Source organism: Triturus cristatus, chromosome 8 (genome assembly GCF_964204655.1).
Source record: "Triturus cristatus chromosome 8, aTriCri1.1, whole genome shotgun sequence".
In the NCBI taxonomy this organism is placed as follows: Eukaryota; Metazoa; Chordata; class Amphibia; order Caudata; family Salamandridae; genus Triturus; species Triturus cristatus.
The window spans coordinates 1,671,287,742-1,671,306,564 of NC_140591.1; the positions used below are offsets into that span (position 1 = coordinate 1,671,287,742).

Genomic DNA, 18,823 nt, shown 5'->3' on the forward strand with positions numbered 1-18,823 from the left:
ACTAAATGAATCTTTGGGTGAGTCCTTTTTCTCTTTCACCTATTTCAGGAAGTCACATTAAGCCACATGGATTATTTTTCAGAGCTTCCAAAATGAATAATTCCGGTAAGAATTTGTTTAAATGTGTTGAATATATGAAGGGTTAGTTGTGGTGATCAGCAGTATTCACTTCAAAAGTCTTTTGGCAATGTTTAATCTGTAGCGCGATGTTTTCTCACACACGGCTTCATTTGACACTTATTTCCCATTAAATTGCTTTTTAAACTTGGCTCCGCTTGTTAAATGCCAATTATAATGCTTTTAAACTTGACTTCGTGCTCGAGCGTTAGGCACGATGTTTACTTTTCATTAACATGACAGCTTCCCTTCCTTCGAGCTCGCGCTTTGCATTCCATTAACTTAATTGCTTGGCTTCCTTCGAGCTCGCGCTCTACGATGTTTACTTTCAATCTATAAGGCAGCTCTCCTTTCTAGCTCACGCGCTAGATGCAATGTTTGTTTTTCAATTATCCAAATGGGTTTTTACACGCTTGGTTGCACGCGCAGTTTATCATTAGAGTTAAGTGCTTTTCATTAGACTTGGCTCGCGTTGTACATGTAATCTTATCAGCATTTAGATTGAACAGTTCATTTAAAGATAAAGAGTTGAACGTTTACTCTTCAGTTCAAATAGAAACTCGAGCTTCTGAATCAGCTTTTCAATCGATTCTTTTTACGTTCAACTACACTTGTAAGCACACTAATTATCTTCACACTTGGCTGCATATAAGAATATTGAAACTTCACCACTATTTATTCTTTAATTGAGTACGTTGAAGATTCCTATTGTCCATAATATTGGTAAAATCACTTAAATACGCAGCTTCTTTTTGCGTGTTGCTTCAAGTATAAACAAGCTTTGGTAAAGTCAAGGTGAAGATAAAAAATATCCATATATCTTCTACTTACAGTTCAGTTCCTCAGCAGTATTTCTAATTTCAATCTGCTTTTCCAGGGGTGGAGGTCACTCAATTATCTGCCCCCTGCGCAGTCTCCTTCTCGTCGCCATAAAAATGTAGTAACCACAGGGACAGTGGTTGTAGTTTAAGTCCTTTATTTCTCAAGATGATCAGTACACATCCATAGAGTAACCTCCAGCTTCATCAACTGGCAGCATTCACAGAGTCTCTCAGTGATGTCATTCTAATGACATCACTGAGTTCTACAGCATTGAATAGAAACTCCACACAGTTAGCTTGTTGATAGGGACTCACAAACTTAGCCATGATATTCACCTTCCATATGATATCATGGCTAAGTCAGTCCTGAAGCAGGCGTAAGGAAAGTAGCGATAACAGGGGTTATCGCTACTTAACCTGCCGCTATGCTTCATAGCGTGGGGCTTGATGATAGGAGAAATGTCGCTTAGCAACATTTCTCCTGTCATGTCAGGTCAGGAACGCCCACTTTGCATCTCATTAGAGATGCAAAGCTGGGCGTTAAGAGTCCCGGCGCTAAAGCAAGGTTTTACGTGTTAGCGTGACCTTGCTAATTAGGCGATAAAATTATCGCCATTTTTCGGCCTAATTTTTTATCGCCACCTTGTAAATATGCCCCAAAGTAATCTCTTGGGGGCATATTTACAAAGCGGTGATAAAAAACTTATCGGTCGAAAAGCGGCGATAATTTTATCGCCTAATTAGCATGGTCATGCTAACGCGTGAAACCTTGCTTTAGCGGCAGGATTCTCAACGCCCAGCTTTGCATCTCTAATGAGATGCAAAGTGGGCGTTCCTGACCTGACATGACATTTCTCCTATCATCAAGCCCCACGCTATGAAGCATAGCGGCATGTAAAGTAGCGATAACCCCTGTTATCGCTACTTTCCTTATGCCTGCTTCAGGACTGACTTAGCCATGATATCATATGGAAGGTGAATATCATGGCTAAGTTTGTGAGTCCCGATCAACAAGCTAACGCTACATTTCGTGACATTTCTCCTATCATCAAGCCCCACGCTATGAAGCAGGGGGCAGGAAAAGTAGCGATACCCCTGTTATCGCTACTTTCCTTACGCCTTACTTTGTGAGATTATCGCTGGGTTTCCAGTGATAATCTCACAATAGGCAGTTAGCGTTAGCATTTTTATCGCTTTTGAGATAAGCATTGCTAATAGCACGCTATCTCAGCGATAAAAATCCACGTTAGCCGGCGATAATTATCCTAGCGCTAAGTGCGCTGACCGATAATTATCGCCGGTTGTTGCTGATATGCTCCTTAGTGCAGATCCTAAAGATAAAAATATAAAAGGACTCAGGCAAATTAGTACTTCAATTGAGTACCCAGCGGGGAATTGCAACATGTGCTAGTGGAAACTAAAAAGAAACCAACCTTTAGTTTTGGTTGTGCTTCCATCCCGAAAGAGATTCAAAGTCAAAGTTTATAAGACACAGGGACCATTCGCAAAGTTCCTAGTGCCTAATATGTGTCTCTCCTTCTTCAGGTGTATGTGCACCCTTCAGGTAGTAGTCATAAATAGGTTCCTGGAGACACCAGACCCATATCTAGAATGGTCATGTTCCAGCCTACCAAAAAGCGGGGTAGGATCAACACACGTATCTCATTTGTGGGCTAGCAGCGCTTGTAATAATTCCAAATATTATGGCAGGTTGAATCAGTGCAGCAACCCTTCCTAGTGGAGTTCAGAAATCAAGTGGACCAGCAGACATATCACTGCCGACAGTCGGCCAATCCTGGAAAAATATCGGGACCAAAAGACAAGTCAGAATCAAGTAAAATATTGACTCATCAGTAAATGCGCTCCAGCGGCGCTCCCATAAGGGGAAGCCCGCTCCCCAAACACATCAGGTGTGTGATTATAACTTTAAGCGTATCCTTACGAGCGCTTACCTATTAGTAATGTGGTTCTCTCTCCGGCGTGTACACTGGGTATCTCCATAGACCCGCTGGGGATCCCGCGTTAAATAGTACCAGAGCGGACATGGTCGAAGGACTAGCCAGCTCAACTAGATGTGGACAACCCAGTATCGTGGATGAGAAGACATTTGCTATCTTGGAGCATCCAATATTATCATCCGTAATGTAAAAAAGAACAATTGAGATGTGGGGTCGGCCCCAAAGTCAAATTGTGCACACTTTGGCGTTGTCATCCTTCATATCATGTCCAACAGTGTGCCTGTGAAAAATTACAACTAAGAATAATCCGTGAGTGCATAACGGACTGGGCCGGTAAATAATAACTAATGGAGATGCTTTCAATCATAGGCAATGTTACCCATTATGAACAGTTAATATCATGAGTTACGCAAATCCACCCTCTTGTTAGTTTAAGTAAAAACAAGTGTCAGTCTTACCCTATTTACAAAGACTGTAAGACTAAGAGAAGGAACGGGGACCATCTTAGAATGGTGTAAATATAAACCAAACGGTGGCCAACATCTTCTAAGCTCAGTAGTGCTTAAAGTTGAAGGGGGCCAACTTGTCAAACAATGGAACCCCGTACAGCAAATGTAATCCTCTAACCTAGCTTAGTTTAAATGGCAACATTGAGGGAAAGTCGAGGGAAAAGACTTCACTACTCAGAGAGTTTACAATAGGTACGTGAAGACACTGAATCTGACGATGGACAACATTTGTCAAACACCACATATCATGTATTCACAGGACCTACAGCAACAGTCCTGTAAACCGCTCATTACAATATAGAGTATAGAAAGTGCAACTACCCATTCCATAGTGAAGCAAATGGTATAAGATGTTATTTCCAGATCATGGTGGATAGGAGGGCAGGGAGCAGCATTCTACCTTCCTATGTAACTCAACATGGTATCAGAAATCAGGACATAACGTCCCAGGTAATATGGCACATCTATTACACGTGCAGGGTTAGATGCTCCAAATAAACAGCCAAGATTGAACAGCATGGTTATAGTTATGTTCACATCCAGGGGTGTATGTTGCATGCTAAAGCATGTAGGTACAGAAGGCCACAAGCATGTGGCAGATCTGAAATACTTTCAGTGTATGGCACTCATCTCAAAAACCCTCATGTTGGGAACACGAAAGCTATGTAATTTGTGGTCAGTTTTGAGGCCCGTTTCTATACTTTTGAGTCGCATGATCCAGTGTTAGTTCTCTGTTCCCACCCCTTATCACCCTGGGTATGGTGTCAAATCCATAAAAGGTGAAGGTTCTCTGTTCATCCTGAGTAGGACATTCTGCTATGTGCATAGCTATAGGAAGATACCTGGTGTCAGCCTGTTTGACCGCCCTCATGTGTTCCGCAATGCGATCTTTCAGAGCTCTGATAGTGCTACCAATATATCTGTTTTTGCTTTTGCACTCAATTGCGTGGACCACATAATCAGTCTGGCACTCAAAATTGTACTTGATTCTAACTTGCCTTGTGGTCCCGATTTTTCCAGGATTGGGTGAACATCAGCAGTGATATGGCTGCTGGTCCACTTGATTTCTGAACTCCACTAGGATGGGTTACTGCACTGATTCAACCTGCCATAATATGTGGAATTATTACAAACACTGCTAGCCCACAAATGAGGTATGTGGGTTTTGGTCTTACCCCACTGTTTGGTAGGCTGGAATATGCCCATTCTAGATATGGGTCTGGTTTCACATGTAAATCTGTGCACTTTAATTTGTCTCCAGGAACCTATTTATGACTGCTACCTGAAGTGTGTACATAGACCTGAACAAGGAGTGACACATATCAGGCACTAGGAATTTCACGAATGGCCCCTTAGTTTTAGAAACTTTGATTTTTGAATCCCTTTCAGGATGGAAGTACAACTACGGTTGGTTTCTTTTTAGTTTCCACTAGCACATGATGCAAGTCCCCGCTGGGTACTCAATTGCAGTACTAATTTGTCCTTGTTTATTTTCATCTCTAGGATCTGCACTAAGATATTTTAGGTATTTTATCTTGATTTGTTAAGCTTATTGATAGTAGGCAATATTAAGGGGGTGCTTACTTGTTTAGCATGTCGCCGAGTCACAGTTTACTGGACCACAAATGTCACACTATGATTTCTTAGCGCAAATGAGCGCGTATGTTTTACCTTTAGTAAGAAGTCACACATCTGATTTGTCATCTAACAACTATTGCCTTAATATAAGAATTGTATATATTATTTAGGAACTTCTACCATACTTGTTTGTCATAGACCACTATGGTGATTTTTAGCAACAGCATGGGTTTCACAGGTTCAAGTAGGCAACATGAACCAAACTCTTTCTGATGCAATTTCACAGTTGGAGTGTGTTATTAGGTGTAACTTTTGGATACCTATTATTCAGACAATGGATACTTATATGTTTCTTAGCCCCAAAGAAGTCGCTTCTCACAGCAGTAGAATGCGACAAAACGCGTGTTGGCTAAGGTTTTGATTACGTTTGCCCACGAGAGGAACAATAAATTGAGTTACATGATCAAGCAACAGATCAAGAATGTTCTCATACTGTTATTAACTTGTTTCATATACTCTAAGTGTGTGCAGAGGATTGTTGTGACATTACCAGGATCTTTATTATTTAAAGGTCTTATCAAGGATCCTCTCCAGGGTCTCAGAATGTCTCAAATTTTCAGAACACACTGAAAGAGGCTCAGAGTTCGTACAATAGCGTTTGGACTCCATGTATACCTGAGGTGCGATCGTCACATGGACACCTCAAACCACGATAAAGGTTACCTGGGGTAATCATGTCACACAGATCATTGTCCATTCCATATCCTGCCTCCAGCACATTTATTTTCATCTATATTTTAATATCATCCAGGCAAATGTAGTCTCTTTCAAAACCACGCTTTCGCCTTTTCTTACTAACAATCTGTTTTAGCGGTTTAAGTTAATCTTTAAAGTAGTTTTGGTATATGTTCTGCCTTTGGTTATGTATTTACCTAATGGAATTATTCTGATCACATGTTCCATGGGTCTTGGATCAGAAGCTCACTTGCTACTCTTACTTCAAATCCCTCATTAGTGTGTTTGCTCACACTCCAATGAGTTCGACCACATATGCAAAATTGAACCAAACATGCAGGGTTAACCCCCTCCAGCTGGACTGTGTAAATGTTTATGTCACTGACACCGCTCACATTGCATGTTTTGCAGCGAGTCTGCACAGAGAGAGGAGATGGTAATGTCATTACAGTTATGATAATTGCATTAAGGCAATTATGCCTTAGTCCCTGACACTGAAAGTGTGGAATCAATCCAAAAGCCAGAGCTAAACCATGTTGTGTGAATAATCTCTCACTTCTTTTTACTCTCCCTGCATATGGCAATGCGCCTCATATTTCTCTGTCTCCAGTTAAGTTAGTTTGTCCCTCTGCTGTCTATCTCTTTTCCTTTCCTTCTCCCTTCCATCTCTTTCTGCTGCATTTCATCTCTTTGTTCCTCCCTTTCCACAAGTTCTATCTCTAATTATGTCTATTTCTCTTCCACCCTCTCACTTTCTTTTTCTCTCGCTCAAAATACCCCACTATATCCATCTTATACACTATCACTCTCCCTCTCTTTCTCTCTCTCTTTGTTAATCCGCCCTGACCTAAGCTCCTGAGTTCGTATCGAATGCCTCCAGCCAGCATCCCCTGTCTACACCGGTGTCCAAGTTACCCTGCATGTAGTATCACTACAATCCCCGTACCCCCTAGGTTGTCTCAGAGTAGGAGCTAGACAGTACCCCACGTTTGGCTGTTCTCTTGAAAGCAAGGTCGCCACCATGGAAGCCTGTTTGCAGCGCCTGCATGCAGAGTACTCCTGCCAATCTAGCAGAATATTTAAACTAAAAATATTGTGTGAGCAGAATATCATGTAAAAAATATTGAGGATCAAAACATCAAGAAGGTGAATGCAAATAGGTAAGTATAGCTGTACTACTTTTAACTTCACATCTACATATCTTGGCTTTATATATATACATCAAGGTACAAATATGCAGAGTTATATATAGTAAAACTTTACTTACTAATAGAAACTTGCCTTCACAAAATGTTTGTCCTTGATATTCTTGACAGAATATTTTGTCCCACAATATTTGTGGTTCCGATATTCTGTCTAAACACCAACAATCTGAATCCCAGCCTCATAGAATGCTTATTTCAATCCTTAAAGATGAGATTGTAAGACCTTGTCCACTGTCCAATATTGCCTCAGTAAAGGCACTGCTTCGCTCAGAGTGCAATCTTGTGTTGTGCCAGTGTATAAATGAATGCCTTCATTTCTACAAACACATTTAACAACGAGACATCCAAACTCTTCGCCCAGCCTTCTAAAGGAAGACCCCCTGAATGGTGATCAATGAATGAACACCCACCTTACTCTATTGCGGTCGATGGTTTGCAGAGCTGTACAGTTTTCTATGTTCTCCTCATAATTCACAATGTTTAGGATTTATCTTAAAAATCAAGATAAAAAAAGCAAAAAATAAAAAGTTCAAAAAGTATGAGCTTGCCAGAATATTATCAAACAGTGCCTGCATACCCCCCTGGGTTGATTGGTTGTACCATATAAATCCAAAGATTCATTGAAAGAAAATCACTGAGGGCCTTATTTATGAAGGATTTGCACAGCTGGTGTGTAAAATGGTAAAAAGTGGCGTACCGGACGTCCAAGGCCTTTATAAATAAGGCACTAAGTGGTTTAAATTTACTCCATGAATGAACAGTATCAGAGGAACACTAGCTAATGCCTATTATACCTCAAAGAGTAACACCTCCCTTACATTCTCAGGTAGATCGATCAACCCCTAAAATGTGTAGTAGCCACATCTTTCTCAGTACCTTATGGTTCCCTTAGGTAGTTAAAGGGTAACTATTTTCTTTTCCAATCTGTCTGAGTTCAGATATTGCACATTGCCTGGTGTCATAGATAATATTCAGCCAAAGTTCATTTTTCCCAGCAGGTTCCACATTCGGTTTTACAGGGATTTGCTGGCCATGGTTTTTGCAGTCCAGGAAATTAATCTCAACCCCTTCCTGGTGCCAAACACCACTGTCGGCTTCTGGATCTTTGATTCCTGCACATCTCAGACCAGGGCCATCCAGGGGCTCCTGGAAGTGCTTTCAGGGAGGTGGACGCCAGTGCCGGGGTACTACTGCAACTTCCAAGCAGTGACAGTAGGACTCGTTGGAGAAACATTATCATCCACGTCTGTTCCACTGGCCAGAATTGCAGGGCTGTTCCATTTTCCCCAGGTAAGAGGACCACATGGAACTGTATAAACTAATGGAACAAGTCTATACATGGAGGTATAGATGAATTTATGTGTGGTAAAATACATAGAGAACTAAGCTGACAAAACAGAGAGCGCAAGAGAGAACCCCAACATGAAAAACATCTCTGCTATTTATTTTTACTTATCTTCAATATTAGGTTATGCAACCTAACTCTTTTACCTCTACATTCAGCAGCTATGTGAAAGTAGAATAGACATGGGGGAGTCATACACAATATGGCTTCTGCTGCCTTGACTCCCTTCCCTATGTTACTCAAGGGGTCCTGCCATCCACCGGAACACTACTCTGGTCATCACTCTCTCCCCATGATGTACTTTCACCCTTTCACACCACACATTACTACTTCTCCCAAACAATATATATATGTTTTTTTAACTATTTGGTTTTCTGCCACTCACCATCACCACCATCTGCATTTACCAACTCTTTCCAACCTAAATTAAAGAAACAAAACTTGCATTCTGCCACTCAAAACTGCTATCCTCCCTTAGGTTCATGTAAATTACTTTTGTTTGCCACTGTTCAGTGAAAAAAAATATTAAGAATCTGGTATTGGCACTCCTGGCTCACAGAAAGAGGCATACATACACAAATAGCATTAATATGTATTGGGTATGTCTGAAGGGGCGTCATCTTTCAATGAAATATGAAAATCTAAGACTGTAGGTTTGAAATAGTGTGACTATGTGAAATGCTTATTTAAATGATGGTAACCAGGACTTGAAACCAGAAAAGACAGGAAATAAGAACAAAGGGAATGATAAAGTCTTAAAGAATGGAGCAAACAGAACAGTTGCACGAAGACCGTACCAGTAAATAGCTCATGACACTGAAAGGACACTGAACGAATCACTTATATAAAAAAAATTGTTGATTCAAATGTCAAACTAATTTATAACAAAATCCCATCCAAAATAAAATAAAGATACAATTATTTTGATTTTAAGCTTTAAATTTATTTTATGAACACACCAATTTTGAATACTCATGAGTGGATTTACAAAACAAGCAGAAACACCTTTAATGGGTAGATAAATATAATATTGAATACTAGCTATGAGCTTAATGGCTAGAGCAGCAGACTTTGACTCTAAGGACCCAGACTCGAGAGTGGTGGGAGGCTCAAGCAACCTGAGAGTCTGGAAAACTCAAGTTATCTCCCAATGCCTAAGAATGAATGTGTCCATCTGTAAGGCAACAGGTGCTCATTCAAAGTGCCCTGATACCTTTGGGTCGAGTTCACACTCTGTGAAACTGCAAATAAAACCTTGACGGTTACCAATCTACCCATAAGTAAGGAATGGGGTAGGGATGATATACATTCAATGAGGAATGAAAAGAAAAATGTAATTCTTAATAATTTCCATCAAGCTCTAGTATTATGGTCAGCCCAGACTCACAAACTGAGGGTTGACATATTGGCAATATGGTTATCAATGGTGAATTGTTAAATGGATCTAATGGTCATTAAGGGGAAAAAGCAAATGCCAGGATATAAAAAAATGTAGGTGTTAACAAATAGCAATATGCTATAGAGAACCTCGTTCATTAATGAGGGCTTGTGCGAGACTTCAGATAACTGTTTAAATAAATATTCAGGCAGTCAAATAGTGAAATGAGCAAATACCTTGTAAAAATCAAACCTGGAACCTGTTGCAGATGGAACTTACTGATATCTAAGGTGTTGGTCGTGGCTTTATCGCTCTCCCACGCTATGCCAACATTTGAAGATGTCTTGCACCTCTGATGTGAGAGAGGCATATTATCATCGGGAAACATGGAGCGGGTCACCTCCTAATATGCAGCAACCAGGAGAAACATGCCACCAGAGAAGGCAAGCACTTGCCCCTGTAAAAATAGCTGCCGAACATAGAACCGTAGTCTCCACCTGCGGAGAGTCAATGGGTGCCGCGATCTTCCTTGGGCACCTAGCTATGCCCCCTACAGATTTAAATTTTATTTTCAACATCAAACTATTGGTACTACAGATTTCCTCATGCTCCAAGGATAGCATGAAATGCATAAATTGTTTAGAAGACCAATGAGATACAGAAGGTCGCATGTGAGGACAGGTTAATCAGTACGGACATCTAATCATATCATCGTCACAATAGAGCATGGAGAACATATATACTTTATGTTGTATTGGTAAGTCAAGGTAGCTGACTTCCAAATATATACAGAAAATCTACAGAAAGGAATTCTCTGGTGTTGTATTGTCATAATCACTCACACTCACTTAGACAAATTACACAATGGGCACTTTTTAAGAATAAAACACTATTGTAGTAATAGGAAGGATTTCTTCATTGATTTGAAAGAACTAATACAAAATCTTGTCAATAGGGAATACCCTCGATTACTGGTCAAACGTGCCAGGAAATAGGCCTAGCATTGTCTTGAGATAATTTCCTCCATCCAAAATACAAAACTGTGTCCAGTGATTGCCTTGTAAACACATTTTCTCCAATTAGCAGTCAACTACAGAAAGAAATCTAGCTGGATGATGTAACTTCTAATCAGCCATTTGTGCTTTTCAAATGTAATAAGAACATCAGGAACTATCAATCCGTAGGATCTGCACATTTGTTGGACAACATAAACTAAGGGCTTGGTGCCTAGACTGATTCCGGACACCCCCACAGTATATGTTGGCCTAGAGACCAGCTAGCTCACAGTGCCAATGTAAGCCCCCCTAACCTTACCACGGAGCGAATGGTTTCTGGCAACCACTGAACTTGACAACCCTGACCCCTCAGGGATTGTGGTAACAGTACAGAACCTTTTTTTTTCCTCAGTCACTCATGCTTAATTATTCTCAGAGAAGTATACAGAGAATACACAGTGGGACGTTTCTATATATTTATTGAGCCAAAGCTTTCCTTGTATAGAATACATGTGCTCCGACAATCAATAGACAGTAGCAAATGAAAGTGATTACAAGAACCAAAAGAGTGAATAGTAGATGAAGTTCAACCATGGTGCTAAAACAGTGAATATATGCAAGCTTATAAACAAGGCAATAATGGAGTGTACTCCTACTATGCAAACCGCATTCTGGGTCTTATTATGATGTACTGTATCAGTATGGGAACTGCCCGACCATGCGTCGGTGGTTCCCGATACCTCATTAAGATGCAACCGCATACTTCAATTTCTGTATGGGAGTTTTGCTACCCAACCGGAAGGCGCAGACAAAAGGTGGCCCTGCCAGGGGCCCCCAAAGTTGCTTTCCGACACACTTTCCATGTCGTAAAGCCCAGCATGGAAAGCCTGTTGGAAACCGACATTGTAACCCGACAGCAGAAACGCCGTCCTAGATCGGTTATGTGCCGGTTCCGACTCCCATCGGAATCCAGCCTAAAAGACCAGCCAGTTTCACTTTCGACCACCTAGATTGCAATTAGACTTTTGGAAGTGAAACGGAAAATGTGAGTTGGCAAGCCTTGGATCTGAGGTCAAAGGCGTTCCAAATCATTTTGTAATAGGGCCCTCTGAGTGCACCTGGTGTGTGTGTAGGTGTAAAACCAAGAATCCAGGGGACGATCAAACCCCATTACCATGTGGGAGTGAATGAAGGACCCCGTCTTCGTCACGAACTGGACACCCCTCACGGAATGTGAGGCCACTGCGTGGTGAAGTCTCAATATGCATGGGCCTTCAGTGTCAGCAGAAGTGCCTCCTCTACTAATCTTTGGGATGTTCTTTATTTATAATAGAAAGCAGTTTCACGATTTATGTAGAGATTAGTGATGTTATGGATATGTAGATAGCCCTGTCGCCCCGTGGATTAAGATAGAAACGAAGGGGCGGATTCACAGAATGTCTGCCCGATACATTGCAGAGTGGTAACTGACCGACTATAGCTCGGCACCCCATATTATAATGCAACCAAACATGGTGCAGTCGCAAACTGCTATTTCTCTATGGAAGCCTGTGCTGTGGTAGGAAATCAACAGCTGCTCAAGCTCCCATAGAGAAATGGGAGTTGGTGTAAATCGCAGGACTGTGTGGCAGGCATCTCATGGTGCCTGTCACACACTGCAAGAATTTACAGGGGGGCACAATAGCGCCCGCGGGCCCCAACCGGAGGCTGTTGATGCCCAAAGTTGCTTCCCAACAGGCTTTCCATGTCATAAAGCCCGACATGGAAAGCCTGTCTGAAACCAACATCATGATCCCAACGGCAGAAACGCCATCCTTAGGGATTATGCTGAGGTTACCAACTGGCTGACGGACTCCTTGAGCCCGTCAGAAGTTAGTCGGCCTGAGTGGCGAATTTACAACCTTACAGCATATATCATAATTCGGTGTTTGGACTATAAACCTGTAATGTCGGTCAGTAAGCCTCCTATGAGCGGAGATCGTAAGAGGGCCCTAGATGTCTCTCCTCTCTAGCTTATGTTAGATAAACAACATAAGTGATCAAACAAAGAATGTTCAAGCAGAAGTGCAAGATTTGGTGCTTTATAATGAATGCCCACCTTGGTGAACTTTTAATGGCACACAAGCACACAATAGATGGCATACAATGGCAGGTGATATATGTGATCCATATGTACTCCAGTGGTTGCAATCCTCTAAAACTACAGACACAGAGAATGTTGCTGGAATGACCACCTATGCCAACCAAGATTGGCTTTAATGAACTCTGGAATTTCAGCCGTGTAGCTATTTTTTCAACATTTTTTGGGCATTTCAATATTTGGGCTATAACCCTATATTATGAGTAAAAACAAAAAGAGAACTTGATCATTGTTGCTTGCACAATCATTAAAAGAACACAAGACTCTTGTATGTGATGCATACTGAAATGGCTTGTGTATATTATCAGCGGTTGTGCAAACATGGTTTATTAGTTGGTGTGGATTGATGTCTGACTCAAGTAATACAGTCCCTATCTTGTTAGGTCAAGTCAAAGGCTGACCTCAACCCCTGGTAGCTGTTACAGACAGCAGACAAGCTATTGAAAACGTGGAAAGCATTTAGAAATACCAAAACAGTTAAAAAGTTGAAGGCAAAAGACAATACAAAAATCTACTTTTTAAGAAAAGAGAAAAATGTATTAAGCAAAAACAGAACAACAGGAATCGAAAGAGGAGCCCAAAGCTTTAAATTCATAAAGATTTAAATGGAAAATGCCCAAAGCGGCAATTCTAGACTATTGTCGCAGTAGACTGGGACCTGGGCATGATTCAAGGCTGACCAAGATGCAGCACGGGTCGGATGCACTAAATAGAATAGCCTCACTACGAAGTAAAGACGTATAAAAAAGTTTCTAGTAAAGAAGTATAAAAACGTTTTTAAGTCCCAATCTGTAAAGGGACTTTATTGTTTTAATTAGAAAAAACTGTTCTTCACATGGGACAAACCTGAAATTTAATCTGATACGTGGTTTGAGGTTGGTCACCTTGAACCTCTAGAGCAAAAGATTCAAAAATGTTCCCAAACTTCTTTTGATGAATGCAACAACCATAGGAGTATACCTCCAACTCCCCCAGGGACCTCAGGGGGAACACTTAAAGATTCTCTGGTATCATCAGAGGCAACAGCAAACTCCAGTCCAGGTCCAGCTGCCACCAGTTGTAAGAAACTGGGATACTGTTGGAAGGGAGTGAAAACCTGTTCAAGCAGGAACAACAATCCTTATCTGGAAAGCAGGCAGGCTTAACTTAGAGGCTATGTGTGAACTATTTGTACAGTACACAAAGAGTACTACAATTAAAACACAACAAAAAAAACACTACCAATTTAGAAAGATAAAATAATGTAAAACATTATTTGACATAACAATTAAAAAAATCTAAGTAGAACCGGTGTTAGAAATAGGGGTCTCTAGTTGGTAGAGTTATGCACCTTCGTCCAAGTAGGGACCTTGCTTCTAATCAGGGTAAGGGGAGGTACACACTTGAGATAACCACTGCTTACCCTCTTGGTAGCTTCGCCCAGCAGATAGGCTTTAGGCGGGACTCGCCTTACCTGAACTTGCATTCGCCGTGAGGGGAACGGCTGGCATTCTCCCCTGCTACCACAGTCTTTTTTCCCACTGCAGCCTTGTTGGTGTCTCCCTGCAATCCGCGACATCGCCGTGAGGGGAACGGCCTGAACCTGAACTACACCTCCCAGGGGGCTGTGCGAGGGACACACAGAGCGTCACTAGTGGGCGCTGAGGCCCATAAAATCGATGAGCGCCTCCCGCAGGCTTTTACTCTTACACTGGAAAACTGTCAAAGTAGAGGTGGGTAGTCTCTACCTAATTTTTGTAGATCTTACATCTGCCTTTGACCTGGTTCCACGCCACATTCTATGGGCAGTGCTGGAGGATATGGGGGTTCCTGTTAATTTTCTTAACATCATAAGGAGACTTCACCTGGACAACTTCGCTCAAGATAGAAGTGGCAAACAGGGTGCTCTAACACCTAGATTTCCAGTAGCGAGAGGAGTACGACAGGGCTGTGTCTTGGCCCCCACTCTATTCTGTCTCTTTGTGAACGCACTCATACCCACCTTAAAGAGGTTAAAGACATCGATGCCCCAAAACTACTTAATGATCAGGTGGTTGCACTAATGTTTGCAGACGACACCCTCCTGCCTTCTAAATCACCTATGGGCATTCAGCGTGCCCTGGACAGTTTTGCCAACTTCTGCCACATAAGGGGTTTGGAGATCAATACGCAAAAAAACAAATTTATGGTCTGCAATCCACCAAAGACCAGATGTCCCAATCCTTCTTTGAATGGCATAGTACTCGACAGGGTCACCATGTTTGAATAGCTGGGCATCACTCTGACTGACAGAATGGAGCGGGGTCCCCAACTGGCTAAAGCCAAATTAAGACTGCCACAAACCACAGGGGGTATATTAAGGCTCCATAGAGAGTCTTCCATCAAGCCAGTCACTCCTGTCGTGGAAATATATGGAAGTCAAGCACGTGGCGCCATTTTGTATGGCGCTGAACTCTGGGGCCATTCTTCGATTCTCGACATCTCCAGGGCGGAAAAAGTATTCTTTAGATCATTGTTGGCTCTACCTTCTAGTACCCCTCTCATTCCCATCAGAATGGACCTGGGCATTAGATCTATTGAAGAAGTAGCTATCTTACGCCCTTTATTATACTGGCATAGTCTCTGGGTTACCCCGGAATTGTTGTACTTCAGACTTGAATCTCAAGAGCTGCTGTCACTTGCGGGAACCCACAAATTGCCCTAATTTGCGTTCATAAAGAACGCAAGTGTGAAACTGGGCATCCCAGGTTTATGGTCGAACCCAGCCTCATTTTGTGCTGAGATTTCTCGTGCCGACCTGGTAGATCTACACCGCACCCATTACATCTCGACTACCCTCAGTAATCCCGGGCTTGGCTCACTTACACTAGACTATCTCAATCAAAAAACTGCCTACAGAGCAGAGCCATTTCTCGATGAGGTAGTGCTGCTCTCTGCGAGGAAACTGTATCTCCAATTCAGATAAAGCACACTCCCATTAAGGGTCTTTTCATGCAAATGGTCAAACGACAAATCTTTGGTTTGTCCGGCATGCCAGGGTAAGGAAGAGTCTGTCGCCCATGTATTTTTTTTCTGTACTGGGTACAAGCTATTGCGATATCGCTGGCTTGTCCCCATTTGCAGAAATCTTGGGGTTAGCAACTATAAACAGGCACTCAACATCTTTAAAATCAACACCTCCACGCCCATAGTTTTCTCGGTTTCACGTTTTATTAATGCCATGTGGCGTAGGAGAAAATCCTTCCTATACATTCATGAGATCCCCTTCTTTTACTGACAATTCAGGGAAATTCATATTTCTCCTCTTGTTTTAAATTTTTTCTTTCTTCTTTTTAACTGTAAATAATTTGTATAGCTGAAATTTTTAAAATTCTGTTTTTTATCCTTGTGTATTGGGCATTTATTTGTCTGTAATTTTGTATCTTTGATGGTCTTTGACCGAAATAAAGATTACTTGACTGACTGACTGGCTTATCTCAAAGGCAATGTGTATAGTATGTGTACCCAAACTCAAAGTAACACAGTGTAAACACCACAAATGGACACCACAAAATTTCAAAAATAGAACTTCTTGAAAATGAATAGCTCCACCTGGGGCTATTATGACATCGTGACAGGAATTAATCCAAAGTACGGCACCAACTGTAAGGAGCGCAGGCCAGGCATGGAGTCATAAAGACCCCCAAACAACAGTACCTTGGAAACCAAGGAATCGTGTAGGTGAGGCATCAGCGCTAGGTCGAAGCTGGGACCCTGGTTGCCATGGGGAAGCCAAGGCATCGTGTCTGTCAGGAGGCGATGCGTCAAGTTCAGGTCAGTGGAAGTTAGGCAGTGGTGAGGCGTCGTTTACCGGTGAGGCAAAGCGATGTTGAAGAATTAGTAAAGTCACCCTCGGTGGTCCATTATAACGGGATGCCGGTGCTGGTGGTAATGGCATTGGTGCAAGCGCTGGCTTCAGGAAGGGTGATAACTTCAGGCTTTGGTCGGTCTCTTAGGGCATCAGAGCTGTGATGCAAGGGGTACTTCACGAGCAGTAGCCCCATCCTTGGTGCAGGTAACAGCATCACAGAGGCATTGCTAATACAGTCAGGGATGGTTTTGTTGCGTTGCAGTACCAACCACACAATTCTTCGGGCCCAGAAACTAGAATTGGCGCCCTTTTTTAATGCAGGAGTCCACACCTGAGGCCAAGTGCTGGTCAATGGGTTGCAGGTAAAGTCTTTATGTCCCTGAGACTTCAGTACAGGAGGCCAACACACACAACCCCTTAGAGGAAACATCTTCAGGCAGGTTCACAGCAAAGTTCCAGTCTTTTTCCTCTCCTTGGCAGAAACAGCCACTGCAGGCCAACCCAGCAAAGCAGACACAGCACAGGGCCAGTACTCCTTGCAGCTCTCCAGCTCTTCTCCATGGCAGAGGTTCCTCTTGAGTCCAGAAGTGATCTAATTCTCTGGGTCTTAAAGACCCCATTTTCTCTTTGTTCTCTTTGTGACAAGGGTCTCTGAGCCCAGTCCAAACCAGGCCTGTCCTTTCTGGTGCAGCATGATCACAGGAGGTGGACACAGCACTGTGCAAAGGAGACACTGCCTATTCAGGTGCAAGAGAAACTCCTCCCACCACTCTAAATGCAGCTAATGTCTATTCAGCACAGCTATGAGTCACGAAGGAAAGGCAGGGCACACCTCAACCCCCTCCGCCCTGGTGGCTGTCTACAGTGAATGCACATCTCCAGCTCCTGTCACTTTGAAACCAGACAGTCAATACACAAACCAGCACAGGCACACAGAATGGTTAAACAAGGAAATCCTACTTTCTAAAAGTGGCACTTTCAAACACACAATTTAAAAACCATCTACCTAAAAAGGTGTTATTAAATACTGAGTTCAAAGAGCCTAAACTTCATTTCTCCATCTTGTTCCAATGGAAAGTTATGTTTGTAAGATGTTAAAAAGTAACTTCTATGTTAGCCTATGGGACAGATAACCTTTCAATAGGGAAAAACAAAATGCACAATATTTCACTATCAGGACATGTCACACACACCTGTACATGTTCTACCATTCACATACACTGCACCCCACCCATGGGGGAACCTTGGGTCTGCCTGAGGGGTGCTTTACATATAAGAAGATTAGGCACTAGCAAGTGGGTGCACTTGCTATGTCAACATGGCAGTTTAAAACTACGCGTGCAGGCACTGCAGCGGCAGGTCTGAGATACATTTACAGGGCTACCCATGTGGGTGGCAAAATTAGTGCTGCAGGCCCACTAGTAGCATTTGATTTACAGGCCCTGGCACACTCGGTACACATTACTAGGGACTTACTAGTAAATCAGATTTGCCAATCATGGAAAACCAATCATGACAACAATTTATACAGGGAGCATATGCACTTTAACACTGTTTAGTGACTAGAGTACTACAGCCAACAAATAGAGGTCAGGAAAAACAGGAGGAAGAAGCAAAAGAACTTGGTAATAACCCTGCAAGAAGGCCTTTTCCAACAACTGGGAAAATGAATCTTTAGTGAAAAATATTGCCACAAACCAAAGCATCAACTGCAGGTATCTGGTCGTGCCAGACCATGGCAAAGTCAAATGTTAAGGCTGACCACAATTGAGTTTGATACATGTAGTGGATGGGGCCTGGTCTCAATTTATATTCTGACCTAGAAGAATTTTTAAGAAAAATCTTCTGAGAAAGGAGAAATCCAGTGAGGCACGGCTGCAGGCTTTGTACGAGATGGGAGTCTCATCATCGGTGAGCTGCTGGGTGAAGCCGCGTTTAAGATTTCTACATTTGGACATAGGCCCTGGGATGGAAGTAGTAAATCTCCAGGAAGACAAGGCAGGAGACTGAAGCCGATGAGAGTTCCACAAGGCCAGATATCTCTTTGTCGAGGGGCCACAGAACAGGATTTGCTGCTGCTGAGAAGAAAATGGGAGCTGCCGCTAAGTCGATCTAACTTGTGATGCACCCTGGGTTACTAGGCAAGCTGGCAGGTCCTGGTCTCCTCTCAGTTCTCAGAGCAGTTTTTATCCAAACATTTTTTAAGTCCAGGT

General features: G+C 42.4%; 1 protein-coding gene across 1 annotated transcript in view; it reads left to right on the top strand.

Moving 5' to 3' along the window:
• The first annotated feature begins 38 nt into the window (after positions 1-38).
• The window catches only part of LOC146808554 (vomeronasal type-2 receptor 26-like), a 37,493-nt gene continuing 18,708 nt past the window's right edge, over positions 39-18,823 (top strand). The window contains exons 1-2 of the mRNA XM_085624002.1: positions 39-105; positions 7,922-8,213. Coding sequence (XP_085480128.1) covers positions 7,956-8,213 — 258 coding nt within the window. The 5' untranslated portion in view covers positions 39-105; positions 7,922-7,955. The remainder of the gene's footprint in view (positions 106-7,921; positions 8,214-18,823) is intronic.